The following is a 19,398-nucleotide window of genomic DNA, read 5'->3' as shown; positions in this document are numbered from 1 at the left end:
AAAGGTCCCGGGAATCACCTGTAGCTACACAAACAAAGGCTGCAGCTCTTGCTGGGAAGGTCGGGTCGGGGCCTCCCGGGTGGGGACGCAGGTGCCTGGGCAAAGGGAATTTGCTGATAGGACAGGGCAGACGCATCTCTGTGAAATACGAGCGGCTGCTGCACTTGGGTGAGTCTTTAACCTGAGGCCCATGCAGTGGGGTCTCAACCCCACTGATAACGGTCTTCTACACAGGGTTCCTGCAGAGAAGAAGGAACCACAGGACAAGGTACAAAGAGCAATATGATAACCCCTTGTGGGGGAGGGGCCAGGGCAGAAGAGGCCCTGGACTGGAGCTTCCTGGGAACAGGATGGGCAGAGCTTTTACCTCACTATCAATGCGACAGTGACAGCGACTTCGAATGGAACTGTGGAACTGTCACTACAGAGGAAGCTAAACAAAAACTGTCCAAGAGCGTCAACCTCGAGGGGGGGAAAAACAGCAACAAGAACAAAAACCCGAAAGTGCACAAAAGTGCAGTCCCTGCGCCAGTGTGCTGCTCACCTGGCTCCAGGCACTGACAACGGACACTGCTGATGGATTAGAGGAGAAGAAAGATTAGGTGTATGTGTGATGGAAATGGAGATTTCTATTGCGTTTACACTAACTTGTGGTTTTCAACCTTTCTAATGCTGTAATCTTTTAATATAGTTCCTCATGTTGTGGCGACCCCCAACCATAAAATGATTTTTGTTGCTACTTCATGAATATAATTTTACTACTATATGTAATGACTACTGTAATGACTCGTAGTGTAAATATCTTTAGAGATACAAGTTTGTCAAAGAGGATGAGACCCACAGGTCAAGAACTGCCGTACTAACTGAAACTCAATCTCAGATGACAGCCAAGGTCATAAGGGAAGAACTCCAGAACCTTCTGCTTCGGCACACTTGAGAACACAACTGTGGGTGGCAACCACAAAGAAGACAGAGAACCAGAGAAAGCAATAGGAACTGAGAACACAAAACCCACACATCTCCCGTCTAAAATAACAGACACATAACTAGCAGGGTCAAAGGTACCAGAGGAGTCAGCAAATAACTTCAGGCTTTTTACCAGTCATGTGACTGTATTTTAGATGTTTTTACTTATTGCACAGCTGTACAGGTTGCTATAGAGATTGATACTTTGTATTGGTATAGATCTTGGTTTATTGATACAAATTTAAGGTCAATTTTGTTATACTGTGTATATATATTCTGCTCTTGATTAAGGTATTAATTATGTTTGTGCAACTCATTTAAAAAAGTAATGTATAATTAAGAAATATAGGTTAATAGATAATCATCTATAATAGTCAAGCATGTAGTCATGTTAGTTAGGTTTTCTAGATATACAGAGATATACTTCAGTTAGATAGCTATTCTTCAAACTTTTCAAAGACCACAGAATATGACATTTAAAGTATTTTAAGAACTTAGGAGTTTTCATGACAATGAGACACATCTGCTCCTAAAAGCACCAATTAATTCAAGAGGAAGATGGACATTGAAGAGGCTCCTTATGAAGTTTGCTAGCCATTTGGGCAAGAAATTGCTCTTGCCTGGACTGCTTGATGTTATGCTGTATGAACTGGACATGCAGGACCCACAGAAAGATTACTGCTGAACTTGCCTAAAGGTGAAACGGTTCCTGCTTCATGAAAGAGTCTGCAAGACATTCTGCAGGACACAGAAGAAAGCAACTGATGAACTTTTCTATTACAAGGCAGAATAGATCCTCAAATTTCCTGCTTCATAGAAAAGTCTGCCGGAAACTATGGGCCTGTAGGCTGAAGATGGATGCCCCAACGGTACAGAACTTTGGGTGACTGTCCAGGCAGCAAGATGTATCTGTCAATTCTAGAGTTTTGGAAGTCACTTACAATGTACTTCCTGTTTACTTAGGTAATATTATATTCTTCTGAAGTCTTTGATGGAGTTGAAGAATAGATAGTTATAGTTTTCCTTAGTTATTATAAAAGATAAACTAGATATAAATATTGTAACTATAATTCTTGCTTGATACTTGTCTTGTTATATGCAATTTTACTATGTTAAAGTTAAAACCTTCCTTTTTATTTAAAAAGAAAAGGGGAGGTTATGTGGGATTCCCCTCTGTATACTGTGAATACTACTAGTTAATAAAGAAACTGTCCTAGGCCTGTGCAAGGTAGAACAGATCTAGGCTGGGAAAACTAAACTGAATGCTGGGAGAAAAAAGGCGGAGTCATGAGATGCCATGGAGCTGCCAGAGGGAGAAGCCACGTAGCCCTGCTGGAGACAGATGCCAGAACTTTACCCAGTAAGCCACAGCCTCGTGGCGATACACAGATTAATGGAGATGGGTTAGTTTAGGATAAAAGAGTTAGCCAGAAATATGCTTAAGCTATTGGCCAAACAGTATTGCAAATAATATAGGTTCTGTGCGGTTATTTCGGGTCTGAGCAGCCGGGAACAAACAAGCAGCCTCATACAACAAATTGGCACCCAAGAGGTGATTAAAATCACAGTTTAAAGAAAGTCAAGACATTTAGGTAAAAATAAAATAATGTAGAAAAAAGACTCACAACATTTAGAGATAAGTACTCAAGAGTAAGTCCCATGAGGATTGGAACCTTGTACCAGAGAACTCCAATGCCAAGCAGACTTCTTTGTACATCAGAAATGACCAGTATTCACTGGATAAACAAGCCATTCACCAGAATTCCTTCTTCCCCATCAACACACTATGTATTTACTATAAATGACAACCAGGCACACAGAGAATCAAGCTACCTGGAGTCAGAGAAAGCAATGAAAGTGAAGTCTATTTTGCCTGGTTCAGGAGCATCTACCCAAGTAGCAGTCTCTAGAGCAGTGGAGGATACTGGGGGTGGGGAGGGAAGAGTCATGTATCAGATAGCCTGCATATCAGATATTTATATTACTATTCATAACAATAGCAAAATTACAGTTATGAAGTAGCAACGAAAGAATTTTAAAATTGGGGGTCACCACAACATGATGATGGTATTGAAGGGTTGTGGCATTAGGAAGGTTGAGAATCACTGCCCTAGAGTTACTACCTCAGTAACTTGTGGGCTTGAGGTGTATATACACCAGATGCTACCTTAAATACCTTTCATGTATTTTCTCCTTGAGCCTTTTCTAAAACTCTCTGAAGTAGGCACTGACATTACCTTATTTTTCAGATAGGGAAACTCAGACAGAAGCTTACACACCGCACACTGGCACCTGGCTGCAGGGCCTTGCTTGCAGGCTTCTCACTCCACAAGAACCGCCCTCACAGGTCCCACACCCCCAGGGAGGCCCAGTCTCTCACCTGGGCAGCACAGATGCTGTATTGTGTAAACATGGCCTCATACAAGGCCATCAGCCCACTCTGTCCAGCAGCTGCGCAGGCTCGGGCCTCTAAGACTGGAATTGCCTGCAACACACCAATCAGACAGTAAGTGGTGGGGAAGGAGGGGAGACCTGAGGACTTTGGGGACAGGGCTGGGGAAGCAGCACTCACCAACTCCTTCAGCTGGTTCTGCCCTGAGTGCAGGGCCTGCCGCACACTCTGAGACAGAAGGATCTCATGGCGCAGGCGCTGCTTGCCGAAGGCAACGGCTCCACTGGTGACCAGCATCATCTCTCGGCCCTGATTCTGCAGCACTGAGACCTGCAATGGAAAAAGAAAAATGCACAAGTCATGGTGCTGCCCTCTTCGCTCCTCCCAAGAGATGCAGGCAGGGCAGACATGAGTGGATTCTAATAGTCTTCTAGGGGACAGTGTTCAGCTCAGGAAGAACTGCTGACTGTTTGGGTGGAACATTCTTATACTGCTTCAAGTGTCTGTTTAACAGGTGGCAGGCAGAAAAGAGATGATGTAGGTGATGCTAACAATGTTGGAATCTTGATACCTTCCACCTATAAAGCAGAAGCAGTCTGGGAAGACTCTTGATTCCTGTGGGTCACCCTCACCAGGGACAGATGCTGACCCTGCTCTACTCTGTCCAGGACTAGCTGTGGTCACTTGTGATACCTTAGATAGATTATCTGGAAAAAAAAAATCGAAGACTCACAACGCAACAGTCAGTGCTCCTAACTGTTCATTCCCCTAATGAATGAACCCTGTGACCTGCGGAATTCACAGTGGCTGCTAAGAAGTGTAATATACAAGTCAATTCTGTAGACCAGGCTGGCCCCTAACACAGAGAGGCCTGCCTCTGCCTCTGCCTCTGCCTCTGCCTCTGCCTCTGCCTCCTGAATGCTGGGATTAAAGGTGTGAGTCTCAAATGCTCAACTAAAAACAGTCAATTCTTATCTTAGAAAATTTCAGTAGCTGGGGCCTGGGGAGATGGCTAAGTGGTTAAGAGCACTGGCTGCTCTCCCAAAGGACCTAGCTAGGTTCAATCTCCAGCACCTACATGGAAGCTACAACTGTCTGCAATCCCAGTTCCAGGGGATCCAACATCCTCATATGGACACACATGCAGGCAAAAACAATGATGCCCATGAAATAAAAATAAATAAAAAATAAAAATTTCAGTATTGGCTGGATAGATTGCTCAGTGGTTATGGGTACATTCTGCTCTTGCAGAGGACCTGAGTTTAGTTCCTAGCACCCACGATGGGCATTTTACAACCACCTGCAAATCTGGCTCCAGGGTGACCCAATGCCTCTGGCTCCATGGGCACCTGCTTGTATGTGCACATACCCACACACAGATGTGCACATACCCACACACAGATGTGCAGAATTAAATAAATCTTTTTTTAAGAGATGCATTGGTCATTTGATTTTTTTTTCTTTTTCCCCTTGGTTACTGGGGACAGGGTTTCTCTGTGTAACAGTCCTGGCTGTCCTAGAACTAGGTTTGTAGACCAGGTTGGTTTCAAACTCACAGAGATCTGCCTGCCTCTGACTCTCAAGTGTCAGGATTAAAGGTGTGCGCCACCACTGCCTGGATGGAAAATTTTTTTAAAATCAGTATTTAATCAGAGTGGTGAGGATGATTTTATAAATCATACCCAGTTTTAACTCCTCCTAGAGCTAATTTTCCTCTCCAATGAAGCATCCACAGCTCCACCATGGTTTGCCCTCAGTCCCAGTCCTCATGCATTATGTAGGTATCTCTGCAGCAATCCTTAAAACCAAGGAATATGCATGTATGCAAAACCATTATCACCCAAAACATGTGAAAGGCCTCCTCCAGATCAAATAGCCAGAGCTTACATTCCTGCCCAGCTTGCCTTTTAGCTTGCTCAGACTGCAAAGCAAGATCAGCCCACAGAGCACAAGCAGTTAAAATACCATTAGTCTTTTAATCCATACATTTTCCTCTCCACCATTTTCTGGTTTGCATTTTTCTGCTCCTCTGAGCTCCTCTGCCTTCATGATTTCCTAGCCCTCATTCTTCGGACTCTGTCCACTTCAGGTACGGAGGCTTTGGCTGGGGTGTGTGCCAAGGATTTTCTTCAGGTTATCAGCTTAATGCCAGGTCCTCTTCCTTTCTGTGATGTTGGCAGCGACTGCTGACCACCACTGATTCACTCTTCCCTTGGGGTTTGCAGTATGCTGATATTCTAAGTTAGACACGTGCTGATCAAACCCAGGGCCACGGAGTTGCATCCCGAGCCTTGCCATCAGTGAGTGCCTGAACTCAGAGTCAAACTCTTGCTGCACCTGAGCAGCTGCTGCACTCATGCAGACTTTTCTATCTACGGCCATCGATGGCACCTGATGCTGCCTTCTGAACCCACCTAAAACGACCAGCTGTCTGGATAAGACTGTGTTTAAGGCCCTGACCTGACTGCTAGAGTCTTTCTATCAGGTCCACAGCAGCGAAAGGCAATCAGGTGACTGGAGAAAGTCACTGCCAGGTTCTCCCAGCCATTTCATCAAGTCTCTCCTCTGATCAGCATCTTTTGTCCCCTGGGAGGCTGAAGCACTGATCTAGTTGACGGTCTAGAACGCACTCTGCTGTGATGTTCACTCTGCTTCCCAGCCTCCCTGGCCGTCCCATCGCTACTCTCAAGCTTGGCTTCTCCCTAGCCCATCTACTCTCACACACACTGTTCTCAGCAAGCTGATCCACTGGCATCGACTCGGAGACCCAGCTTTAGTTTAGCAGAATTTTCCACCTTGATAATTACCTGTTCAACAATAGATGCCAGGCGCCCCAATGCCAGGCCGCACTCATCTCCTCTGGTCACCACGGCACTGCCAAGTTTCACTACAATTCTCTTGGCATGCTTCAGCTCGCTTCGGTGGGCAAAGGGCTTGCCATGGGCACGACTGAGGGGTACCGTGATAAAAGGGATGTTGCTCCAAGAACGAACATGCCTGACAGCTGAAGGCTGGACTGGATTTGTATATCCCAAAGTCAGGGAAGAAAAAGAGAGAGAGAGATCCAATATAATTTTGCAATGAAAAGTTGCATGGATATTAACCAGCTGAGCTATCGCACTGTATCTCTAGTTCTTAAATACAATCCCTTTGTTGTTTTGCTTTTGAGTCAGGGTTTCAATATGTAGCCCAGGCTGGCCTCAAACTCACAATTCTCCTGCCTGAGTCTCCCAATGTTAGGATTACAGGCATGTGCCACCATGCCCCAGCACACACAAATCTTAAAAAGATTGTCTTATACAATAACACCTAAGAGCCCTTTCCTTCATTATATGACTATTCTTCCAAGTGACTACATTTCAGGTTATGAAAAGGCAAAGAAAATAGTCTGGCTTTTGTACAATGGGCTTGCAGTCTGGCACCTCACAGAGATGCTCACTGAGGCAAGATCTGGGATGGGAGGGGCGGGGCTGTAGCATCCTTACTGGACCCACAGGTACACTCTTTTTTCCTCCTGTGGACATCCCAGTGGCTGAAACACTAGTGTATTTGTTGTTGGAGCTGCCTGCCTTCTCCAAAGTAACCAATACAGCTGCCCTACCTCAGTCTTCAGGGTATTATTCTAAATAACATGTGTATCTACGTCTAACCGTGATCTGACAGAGAGAAGGGTAGTAGGGAGGCAGACTTACACCCTTGGGGTTCAGACCTGGATCACAATGGCGTTTACAGAGCCCTGCACCCCACCAAGTATCACATGTTCCCTTGGCAGCTGTCAGGACCACACCTGCTGGCTTTCTGTCTCTCTGATCTATTACAGGGCCTTCCTTGTCTTGGGCACGTGGGTATGGAAACCTGATAAGAGTACCTCAGGGGCAGAAAGAAACAGTATGCGGTCCAGGTAGTGAAATGGCAAAAAACAATCAGAAGCCAGCAGCTGGGCTAGCATGAAGAAGGCGTGTGATCCACACAGTCTCTATCAGCAGAGGAGCATGGTCTGCCCTAGAGCCAGGCAGTCAAGGGACTCGCAGGCAATGGGGCCCAGACGAGGGCTAATAAAGTTGAAGAGGGGCCATAAATATCAGCAAGGTTTCAAGCAGATAAGAACTTAATGGAGTTCAATGGGGCATTCAAGGGCAGTTTCATGTGATTCAAGGTGTAGGAGTTTCCTGCTGAACAAAACCATTTTATCGTCCCCTCAAATGACCTTACCATTCCTTTTTTTTTTTTTTTTGAGTTAGGGTGTATCATGTAGCCCAGGTTAGCCTCAAATTTACCAGGTCGCCAGAGCTGGCTTTGAATTCCCAATCTCCTTGTTTTTGCAGGTCAAGTGCTGGGAACATAAGAGTGTACAACCATACCAGCTTCTTGGGGGTATTTTTTTTATACTTTATAATTTATTTTACTTTTAAAGGTTTACACTGAGGACTGTTATGACTGGACCTTAAAGTCCCTTAATATAAGCAAGCCTTGGTACCCAGCCTATGGAGCTTTTGGAAGGTGGTGCAATCTTTAGGGGTAGGACCTAGCAGAAGAAGGTATGGTTCCTGTGGTGCGTCCCTAATCCCTGAAGGACCTATCGTGACCCTTGTCCCTCTCCTGCTTTCCAGCTGCCACGAGGTAAGCAGTCTTCTGTCATACACCTCTGAGTGAGGCACTGCCTTACCACAGGCCAAGGCGTAATGGGACAGCAACCATGCACTGCAGCGACCATGTGTTGCAGTGAACCTGCATTGCAGCGACCATGCATTGCGGTGACCATGCATTGCAGTGACCATGCACCAGAGCCTCTGAAACCATGAACTCAAACAATTCTTTCCTCATTTCAAGCTGATTTTTTTCAAGTATTCTGCCACAGTGACAAAAAGCAGCTCAACACGTGGACTAAAAAGATTTTGATTAATTAGGAAAACCAAAAGCGTCCGGGTAGTTCTTCCTCAATTTCTAAGAAATCTTTACTTCCTGGGCACCAAAGAAAATCTGTGTCTCTAGAGGAAGTTATGTGTGCACAAGCGTGTGGTGGGGTGGGTGTGAGAGGGCTGGTCATGTTTAAAGCATGCCATGGGTTATAGACCAAAGGATGCAAAGCCCTTTGCCACAACTTTGCACCCTCCTCTGAGTCCGGGAAGTTCAGTGATTAATGAGACTGCTGCAGACTTCAAGAAGGATCTTGACATTGTCTCTCTTTCTCTGGCCTTTAGCTTCCTTCTGATTTTCTCTGAAAACCCTGTGAGGTGGTTTGAATGAAAAATGTTCCCCATAGGCTACCATAATTGAATAGTTGGACTCCAGGTGGTTTGACGGGGGGGCACGGGGACACGGCTATGGAACCTTTCAGAGGGGCAGCTCTGCTGGAAGTACATCACTGGAGGTGAACTCTGAGGGCTTAGAACCTCATGTCACTTCCTGTCCTCCTCCTCTGCATCCTCCTGATAAAATGTAATCAGCCAGTCTCCTGCTGCTGCCAACATGCCAGGCCTTCCCTGCCATTATGGACTGGAGATTCTGGAAACATAAGCCAAAATAACCCTTTTATCCTGAAAGATGCTTTTGGTCCTGATGTTTACCACAGCAGTGGCAAAGGCACACACCTTGTCACGCTGTCTTTCTTATTTCTTGTCTGCTCTTTGGCTCTCCATGTCCAGTTAACCCAGGGCTCTAGTACCCAAAGAAATCTGGATACAAAAATGACAAAAGTCAGAAGTGCCTCTTTTTATAAATGTAGATAAATAATATCAAGTATAAAGACACCAAAACCTGGGCCAGGTGATACACGCCTGCACTCTTTGTCCTCAGAGGGTGGAGGAAGGGGGATGATGAGTTCACAACCAGCCTGGGCTACACAGCAAAGCTGAGACCAGCCTGAACTACTCAGAAAGTTTGAGTCCAGCCTGGGCTACCCAGTGAGATCCTTCCTGTCAATAAGTAAATAAATATTTAATATACAGTGGAACTGAGCACACTAGTCACATGTACCACGTGATGACCCTGTAGAGATTTCCTCAGGCACTGCCACGGCAACAGGAAACAGACTAACAGTTATTGTGACCATGGTTTTATTGTTTTTTATGAGTTAAGGCTGATAAATTCTCCTTTAGTTATTAACCCTATTTATAAATAAAGAAACCTAGGCCAGGAAAAGCAGCAATTTACCAACATTACCAGATTGAAGAAAAATAAAATGACCACAGTACTTTGCAGCTTCTTCCATCAACAGGTAGGCTGTCTACTGGACGGTGGGAGACCACCTGGAACACAGATGAGCTAGCGTACCAGCAGGAAGCCCTGACCACAGCAATCCCTGAGCCAGTGTGCAAGCAGACAGACACACAACCACTGTAAGCTAAGTCAAGGCCCAAAAGCCAGCCCAAAGAACAGTGAGTCCAATGGACAGTTGGTTTTAGCTACTAAGTTATTTCTATTGCGAGCAGGGAGCTAGCGTTCAAACTCCGGGAGCGGGTTCCAGATCCACACTTAACACTCTTCTGTACCTGAAAGAACAGGGATTCTCTGACAGTGGGAAGCAAGCTATCTTCCAAAGAAGCTGGTAAGATTTAGATTTGATATAACTTGCGGTGACAGCTAGCTAAAGACACCAGTCTTTCAATAAATGATGCCAGAGTACCTGGTATCTACCCATATGCAAAAAAAGGAACTTTGACAGACTCTCATACTCTGCGCAAAAATGAACTCAAACTAGCTTATGAACTTAAATGTAAAACTTTAAAATTTAGGGGGAGAAAAAACACAGGAGAAAATTTTAGAATCTAGGGCTATCTACTGAGAGTTTTTGGACGTGGCTCTAAAGTAAAATTCATAGCAAAACCCCAGTAAGTTGGACCACATCGAAACACAAAGCTTTCCTCTGTGAAAGACCCTGTTGGAAGAGTCAGTCGATACATCAATAAACTGCAGGGACACACCTGCACACGTACCTTACCAAGGATGGGCACCTAGAAGTCAGGACTGTACACTTGGGCATTCATCTCCAAGACATGAAAACTATGTTCACATAAAGCCCTGTGCATGTGTGTTCAATGTGGCGTTATGCATAGCCTCTCTGCATCCTTGAGAGTCAAAGCCCGGATATCCTTAGTGAGAGTGGTCATTCTCGCTACTATTTTAAGATGGTTGCCTTCATCATTAGCTACTACTCAGATCAGGCTCTGGAGAACCATGTTGAATTAGCGGAAAAACAACAGAACCCAAAACAAAACAACAAACAAACAAAACAAAAAACACCAACAAAACAAAACAAAAGAGTAAAGCAACCCAGAAAATTCAAGTCACACATCAGATGATTTCATTTACATAGCATTCTTCAAATGAAAAAAAAAATAATCATAGAAGAGATTGGTGGTGGGCAAGGGTTAGGGCTAAGGGAGAGGAGGCAGTAATAACAAAGAGATGGACACAAATGTCTGATGGTTTATCTTCACTGTATTAATCCCAGCATCCTGCTAGAAACACTGTTTGAAATTGGGTAAAGGATACAAGGGCTCAGTATTATAAGTGTAATGATTTAAAAAAAAGAATCAAACTAACTTGTACATATTTTGGGAGGAAAGACTACCCCCCCACAAAACCAAAAACCCACATTATTGACAAAAACAAATACTGGAAGCATCCAGCAGCAGGCAGCCTCCTGTATACTTCTGCTGGCCTGCAATCCACTGACCACCTCACTCCCCACATACTCAGCAGTGGTACATACGCAATCTGGGCACAGCTACAGATTGGACCCAAGGCAGCAGACGCTGGCTGAAGGGCTGGAACCCAGAGTGGTGTATGTATCTCAGCATGGCGAGACGTGGTCACGAATCCAAACACCTGTGGGAAGAATTTTTTAAAGGGGGGGGTCATGAGAAATGCTAGACAACACATTACACTCCCCTCCGTTTCTTCTTCTCACCGTAAAACTGTGACTTACGTGATTTAAACTTTGCTATATTAGAGAAACGACCACCTCCTCAGTGTTACAGGAAAAGAAAAAGAACAAAGAGCTTCCTTCACTCCCCCCCTTTTTTTTAAAGAACTGTTTTACTTTTTATATACCAGACAGTAATTAGAGACAATGAATATTTTGAATGATAAAATATTTTTAAGATATAATGTTTAAATGTCGGTATTAAGTCTTCATTATATTGCCTTTCCTGTTAAGGGCTCTCTAATGATTAACAGATCCAACCTCAACAGCAGCCTGCATTGTCTCCCAACTGAACGTGGAGGCCCGCAGAACTGAAATGTCAGCTTGGTCCTTGCCAGCACAAGAGGAAAGGTGTGTGTGGGGGGAGGGTGAAGGGAATGGGGCGGGCAGGGGCATTACAGTCAAGTTCTTCTTCTGGTGGCCGCAGGAATCTAAGGTAAACTCTGGAGGTCAGGGAGGTAATGTTTGTAAATGGCTAGCATCTTATTATTGCATTTATTATTAGTAGTGTATGTGTGTGATCTCAACAGTGAGGATGTAGTGGTCATGAAGATTTTCTTATCCTGGGTCAAACCTAAAGTTTAGACAAAGAATGTCCCACACATAGACATACAAAACCACAGCAGAGGACTCACTCACTCTTGTAAGTACACAAATCAACCGTTACTGAGTTCTTATGCTATAAGGTCACTGGGGTTTCACAACATAAGAAAAATAACTGCATTTCCTTTGCTGGTGGCCCCCCCCACTTTTAACTTGTGCTTCAGAGACTGGGGGATATATTCCAAATCCTCTGCGTGTATATGTGTGTGTTTGTGTTGGGGTACCTGCAAACATGGAGGTCAATTCAAGTGTCTTGTTCTATCTCTGTCCACCTGTTTTTTGTTTGTTTGTTTGTTTGTTCTTGAGATCAAGTCTCTCACTGAACCGAGCTTGCTGCTTTGGTCGGGCTGGTGGGCCAATGAACCTGCTTGTCTCCTTCCCCTAGCTCTGGGGTTACAAAGGTGTATCACCACACCCAAATTTCACATGGGTGCTAGGGATCCGAACTCAGGTCCTCACGCTTGCACAGCGAGCACTTTCCCCACCAACCATTTCCTCTCAGGCCCCCGAATCCCTTCTTCAGTGTGCCTCATTGGCTTCAGAGCAATGCACCGTTCTACAATTATCCCGCACGAAAGCGCAGACATGGAGAGAGAGGAGATGATAGGCTCGCTCTGCAGGAAAACATATGGCAGCGGGCTGACAAGTGCACGCGGTGAGGGATGGCTAATAGTGACATACTTCTGGTCGCAGTCCCTTTGCACTGTCCTCTGCAACTCTAGCCTTCAAAGTTGAGCATAATCCTCTAGGTGAGCTGCTTCAGGCACTGTTGCTCTCCACAAATGAGTTATCAACTTCCCTTTGGTGCAGGGTACACAGGATGGGAAACACGACTTTAGAGTTGGGCAGACTTGGGTGTTCTACCCTTGCCAGGGTATGCCTTTTGGAGGTTTACTTGGTACTTTGTAAGCCTCAATTTCCTCGTCTGTAACTGAGGGATAATAACGGTTAAGACAGCATGAGATCACTATGGGAATTAGACCAGGCGATGCACGGAAAGCGCCTGGGTACACGGGTAAGGCTCATGTCTGCCTCCCTCCTCTGCCTTTTAAAAGGCACAGACATATCTTCATGTTCAGAGACACAAAAAGGTCAAAAGAGCCACTGATGGACAGCTGAGTGTGGTACCACTATTCTGTAATCCCAGCAGTTGGGGGAAGGAGAGGCAGAAAGATCAGAAACTCAAGGTCATTCTCGGCACATAACCAGTTCTAGGCCAGCCTGAGCTCCACAGCACCCTGGTTCAGAACAGATTCTGATCTAATCACATACATGTTTCTAGATTGTTTGCCCCGGCTTGTCTAAGTACAGAAAGCTCTGAATGTATCCATTAAGTCATTGGGTCTTCCCTTGTACCTTGTCTCTCTCCCCAGTAGGTAGCCCGTTCTTTCAGTGCAATGGACTGTTCAACCTGGCAGTTTACTGTGCCAGCAAAAACCAGACAGGTGATATAAAGACCCAAAGTGTACGTGTGTCGAGACTCTGTGACCGAGACGTTTTTACATTTTAACTCAGAACATCTCTCAAGTACCTATACACAACTACACTGAAAGCTCTTATCTCACTTAGAGAAGTGAACTTCAGTCTCAACAAACCACCCAGAAAAACACATGCTGAGTTCATGGTTCACTACTTAACAAAAAGACAAAAGCCCAAAGATAAATGTCCCTGCTTCAGAAGGAGGGGGATGATCCTGGGGTGAGGCGTGATGAGTGAAAATCCTCAGGGCACCCTGATTGTGCCAAGAGATAATTGCCACAGACGGGCTCTTGGAGTAACCCTGGCTGCAGGGAGTATCAACCATGTACAGGCCCCATATGTCAGGGCGTGAGCAACAGAAAACTGCAGACCCAGGCCGTGGGGGTGTGCCGGCGGCTCATTACATACATACATACATACATACATACATACATACATACATAGGTGTATCACTACTCGCAGCGCTGGGGCACTGGAAACCGGTTCGGGATCTGGGTGAGAAGGGGTTGCAGGGTCTTCAGGCCTCCACTTGGTCGCGTACCCAAGAGATCGCCTGATACCCGGGGCCTCCTATGCCCCACACAGGGAACTGTGCACCAGCATCTCAAAGCACCTGAGTGCCCCCGGCCGCCACCACCCGCGACCCGCTCCCACTACCTCCCCCGTGGATGCGACACTGTTCCGTACGCACCCTCGCCCAGTGTGTCACCCGCTGGCCTACCTGCTAGCAGCCGACCCCAGTCCCGGCCCACTCTCCGCGCCGGCTGCCCTGGCCTCCGCCTTTTCTTCCGTCTACGTCCCCGCTCTCCGGCGTTGCGTCAGCCGCGTTAGAGTGAACCCCGGCCGCGGCGCCAGCGCAGTTGACGTTAGGCGACGGGTCCGACCCGAGCTACGCCGCGGCAACGGCGCAGGCGCTTCTGAGAATCGCGCCCACGCTCCACGTGGCGGCCCCCTCCCACCCCCAAGCGCGCCCTAAGAGTATAGGGGCGGGGCTCCGGGCACCCAGACAGGAGCCTGCCCAGGCAGCTTCCCAGCCAGGTGGAGAACGAGGTTGGCTTCCAGTTGCTGATGGAGTTGGTAAGGAGTGTTTGGCAGTGATCATCTGTACGTCAGGTTCGCCTGAAAAATAGATTGGATCAATTAAGACCCTCGCCCCCCTCAAAAATAAACAAAAACTGGCTGTTGAAAACAAATGGCACCATAATAAAATAAGTTGGCACCTAGTTATCCGGAAATAACAGCCCAAGAGTTTTCCGCAAAGGCGGTGGTAAGAATACTGCATTTTAAAACAGTGTGTTTAATCTCTAATAACTGATTATTCCAAAGCTGAATGTGTAAAGAGCACAAGCTGTCTTCTTCCCAGCTGGCTGTTCTCCTCACATCGCACATAGGCACATTGTGGTTGGGAGTTGGTGCTTTGGGCTTTTGTAGTCCTGACAAGTCTGCTGAACCTATTCGTTCATTTTCTCATTCACTAAAGAGAGCTTACCGTCGCTTCTTAATTCATGCTGCAAGAGTATCAGGAAGAGAAGCCTAAAATTTAGGAGGTTTCAGATCAGGACGGATCAAGCTCATGAATGATGGGTTTGCAGAAAGGACTTCCCCTTCCATTCTTCAGCCATTCTATGGCATTTGGGTTGTCTTTCATTCTGCCTTGGGAAGGGGCAAAATATGAAGTCACGATCAAGCCAGGGTCTTGATCGCTAACTTCCCAGCCTCTAGCACTGAGAAATCATAATAAATGAAAAAATAAATAATCAACTACCCAGACTTTGATATTCTGCTACAGAATACATGTAAGGCATTTCCTAGGTTGGGAGTGAGGCGTTGGTTGGTTCAGTTTCTATATGAGAGAGATATATGCAACTCATTACAAAACAATGTGATAAACATGAATGGGTGCCCAGACTTTAAAGAGAGCTGCCATTTGGACTGTGGTATGAAGAACAAGTTTACTGAAAATACAGGGCCCTTTTGAAAATAGGGATGATGAAACAGGATCTCAGGCCTTAGTAGGCCAGAACTTTCTTTGGGCAGCCAACCAGCACCCAAATAAAGACAGGGAGACTAATAATTAATTAAGAATGCTCAGCTGTAGGAGGAGGAGCCGCTTGTTCGTCCCGGTCGCCCAGAACCAAAATAACAAAAATTATTATTAATATATTATTTATATATTATATATAAACAGAAACTATATTATTTAAACCACTGCTTGGCCCATTAGCTCTAACTTCTTATTGGCTAACTCCTACATCTTGATTTAACCCATCTCCATTAATCTAGATATTTAAGCCTTTATATTTCTCAACTTACAATTTGCACCTCTGATGTAAGATTCTTTTCTGAACTTGGTAACAAGAAAAGCTATAACTATATCATCTTCAACTCTATCAGAGACCCAAGAAGGACATAATATTAAATGAGTAAACAGGAAGTGCAAAGCAAGCAACTTCCAAAACTATAGAAATGACAAAGACATGCCTGGACAGTCACCCAAGATTCCTCTGTAATGTCAGGGCATCCATCTTTGGCCTGCAGGCCTAGACTATCTGACAGACTTTTCTGTGAAACAGGAATTTTGAAGGACTGTCCCACCTTGTCTTGGCAAAGTTGAGCAGTTTTTCCCTTTGTGTCCTGCTTGTTCAGTTTGGACAGTATACTGTCAGCAGTCAAGGCAAAGGCAGTTTCTTGCCCAGATGGCTAACTTTGCCACCACAAAAGCAAACTCCATATGAAGGTTCTTTGATGCCCATCATTCTTTTATGAAGTAGATTGGTGCTGCCAGGAGCAGACATGTCTCACTGTCATGAAAAGCCTTAGGTTACTTAAACATCTTAAATGTCATATTCTGTAGGTCTCTTGAGTGTTTGGAAAAAAATCTATCTAACCTTGAAAACATACCTAACATAACTACAAGTCTGATTATTATAGATGATTAGCTACTAGTCTGCATTTCTTATTTGTCCTAAACAGTTTGTAATAATAGCTTTCAAGGGCTAAAAATTTATATTACATTTTCCTCTTCTCCTCCTTCTATTTTTTGAGACAGGGTTTCTCTGTGGAGCTCTGGTTGTCCTGAAACTCATTCTGTAGATTAGGCTGGCCTCAAACTCACAGAGATGTGTCTGCCTTTGCCTCCTTGAGTACTGGGATTAAAGGCATGCACCTCCACTACCTGGCATACATATCAATATACAAAAATCCATACCAATGTAAAATATTTGAGATGAATAGTTTTTATCCTATCTTTCTATATCCAGACTAAATAATGACAAACATCCATAACCCACCAAATAACCAAAAACAACATATTCCACCTCTTGGAAATGTGACAGTTGTACTCTCTAGACTGCTTCTTGTTTTCTGGGAGTGACAGCATTTCCAGGGGACCCTGAGAAATTTGAGAAAATGGTCACATCCTAAGAAAACTAGCCATGCATTTGTTATCCAGTCTCTGTGTAATGGGAATGTGCCAGGCTTATCTGAAGTCCTGGCTGGCATAGTTTGTGAGGCTGGACCATCTCAGCCAGCAGCCTTGAAGCTGTTTTGAATGCAGAACTCTGAGGAAACTGCAACAGAGGCATCTGAAAGGCTGGGTCACCTGGGCCACCCATTTTCACTGATGTCTACTCCCCTTGCTCTGAAAACACACAAACTCTCAAAGGTAGCATGCATATCTGCATTAACACGAGTATGGAATTGTGGTGTGCACAAGTCAGTTAAAGATGATTTTTTGTTGTATGTTTGAGTAGGTAAAAGACTTCTTTCAGCTTTATAAATTTGTTTGGACTGTATAACCAAGCCTCTATCCATGTTATATGAAAGGATAGGCATCCCTAAAGTATCTAGGCCGGTTTAATTTAGCAATTCTTTTATAATCCTATGTCTCTCAGCAGCTGCCATTCACTCATCAGCATTCAAAGAATTCAAAGTCAACAAAGCACCATACAAGATCAGGATTCCCTGTGCATTATCCATCTTTACATGGCTTATTCTTTTTATATTACTTATTCTTTAAAGACTTAATTATTTTTAAACTACTTAGTTTTTCCTATAACTGTCTGTACCCATTTTCTTTTCTTTCTTCAGCACCTATGCACACTATATACAACCCGTTTAAAGAATTTTTTTGGATCTGTTTTCCTGTGCACCTGTAGCATAAGAGCCAAACTTTAAACTGCTAAGTGGCATCTATGACCTTCACTGTGTGGCTCTGGCAGTTGGTTTTGTCCCCTCATCAGGTCCATAAGAGCCGAGCCTTAAGCCCACAGGACTGGCCAAGAGTTGTGTTTAACTGGGAGCTGCATCTTAATGGTTAAGAGAGTCATTTAGCCACCCCAGCTCTAAAAGTTGGTGCCTGCAACTGTGGCAGACATTTTTATTCAGCTTGCTGTTTCTACCTAGCATGCCAGCTGCTCAAGTGTTCTCCTGCATGGCAGTACCTCTTAAAAGAAGCCATATCTGTGGGGTTTTTAATTTTGTTTCCTTCCGGTTTAGCTTTCTCAGGCCCTATGTGGAAATTCAGGCCCCAGGTTGGGTGCCGTTTGTAGTTGGAATTTTCTTTGAGTCACCAACCAGCTCCCAAATAAAGTCACAGAGACTTATCAGTGATTATGAATGCGTGGTCTTAACTTACGTTTGCCCTATTAGTTATTTTAACTGTTTCTATTCGTCTACATTTTGCCTTAGGGCTTTTTACCTTTCTTTTATTTTATCTGCACTACTCTCATGCTTTGTCTGTGTTTATCTGTCTGTGCCCTGGAATCTCCCTGGTGTCCCTTTTTGTTACTTCCCCAAGCCTAAATTCCTCCTCTTACTTATTCTCTCTGCCTGGAACCTACACCTCCTCCCTCACTATTGGCTATTCAGTTTTTTATTAAACCACTCAGGTATCTTAGACAGGCAAGGTAAAATAGCTATAGGTTTTGTGTCAGAAATCTATAAAGTGGTGTAGAAACCCGGAGGTTGGTTAGCCTACTGCAGCGGTCCACATAAGAAATGATGGGTGATGGACGGCTCCAACAGGGGGCTTGAGGGCAGCAAGGAAGGCCAGCTTGCAAGGCAGCACTAGGAAGCGGTGCTCTTTGGACCGTGACGGAACTGCAGTGTGAAAACTAGGACGCAGATGAGGGCGCTGTGCTTTGGGAATAGAGTGTCAGTGCCAGGCTCATGGTAAAATTTGAGCATGCTTTGGGTAGGGACAGACTCAAGAGAAACAAGTTAGAAACAATGCAGGAGCTGGTTAGACCTGGTACCTGGACTTCTCCAAAAGGTTCTCATATACTTAGGGCACTGTGGGTGTAACTAGACTAAAGGACTAGGACTCTGTAAGTTAGAGGGCTGATTCTGGCTCTCCAGTTCACCCACACACCATCTTATGCCAATGCTTGTCTGCCTTCCCTCCTGGGGAGCAAGACTCTGAGAGCAGGAAAAATTATTCCTGGAATAGAAGAGACACTGCCTAAGTATTTGAGAAGTGAATAAATTTTATTTCTTTAGTTTTTTAAAAAATTTAGATTTCTCAAAAAGAAAATTGAAATTGACCCCCGTGCCAAAAAGAAATTTGGCTATTAACAGCATCCTTGTTAAGCTGGGTTCATGGGGCATGCCTGCAATTCCAGCATTCCAGAGGCAGAAGTCAGAGGATTGAAACTCTCCTTTGACTAGCCTGGGCTACAGACACAGTAAGTTCCAGGTCAGCCTGGGCTCTGCAACATCTCACCTAAGAGTCTCAAAGAGACAAACACAAACATTCTTAACATTCTACCATTTTGATTATTGTTTTTTTTTACATTTCACTTATTATTTTGCCACTAATATTCTACTTTGCCAGTAGGGAGAAAGGAGTGGACAAGGGAAAATCAAATCCTAGGCACATAAAAAAGCCTTTTTGTCTCTCTGTGAAAATCAAGGAAGTAATTCAGCTGTAGTATCTTTCCCACAGATGATAAAACAAATATTCTTTTTAAATTTTTTTTTTATTTTGCCTGGGGGGAATGTAACTTCCATCTTAGCAAAGGGAATAAGGCTG

At 44.7% G+C, this 19,398-nt stretch overlaps 1 protein-coding gene across 3 annotated transcripts in view; it reads right to left on the bottom strand.

The window, feature by feature from the left end:
• Aldh18a1 (aldehyde dehydrogenase 18 family member A1) overlaps nt 1-14,250 on the bottom strand; it is a 35,024-nt gene extending 20,774 nt beyond the window's left edge. For 2 of the 3 annotated variants that reach the window (XM_048452845.3, XM_048452847.3), the window contains exons 1-5: nt 14,089-14,250; nt 11,073-11,188; nt 6,166-6,374; nt 3,539-3,688; nt 3,347-3,451 (exon numbers count right to left, since the gene is read on the bottom strand). In XM_048452845.3, the coding sequence (XP_048308802.1) occupies nt 3,347-3,451; nt 3,539-3,688; nt 6,166-6,374; nt 11,073-11,160 (552 nt within the window). In that variant the 5' untranslated portion in view covers nt 11,161-11,188; nt 14,089-14,250. Of the gene's footprint in view, nt 1-3,346; nt 3,452-3,538; nt 3,689-6,165; nt 6,375-11,072; nt 11,189-12,569; nt 12,725-14,088 lie in introns of those variants that run through there. The other variant, XM_085693913.2, reaches the window with a different exon arrangement.
• Nucleotides 14,251-19,398: the final 5,148 nt, after the last annotated feature.

Source organism: Myodes glareolus, chromosome 7 (genome assembly GCF_982192425.1).
Source record: "Myodes glareolus chromosome 7, mMyoGla1.1, whole genome shotgun sequence".
Classification (NCBI taxonomy): Eukaryota; Metazoa; Chordata; class Mammalia; order Rodentia; family Cricetidae; genus Myodes; species Myodes glareolus.
This window is presented reverse-complemented; position numbering and strand designations above follow the sequence as displayed.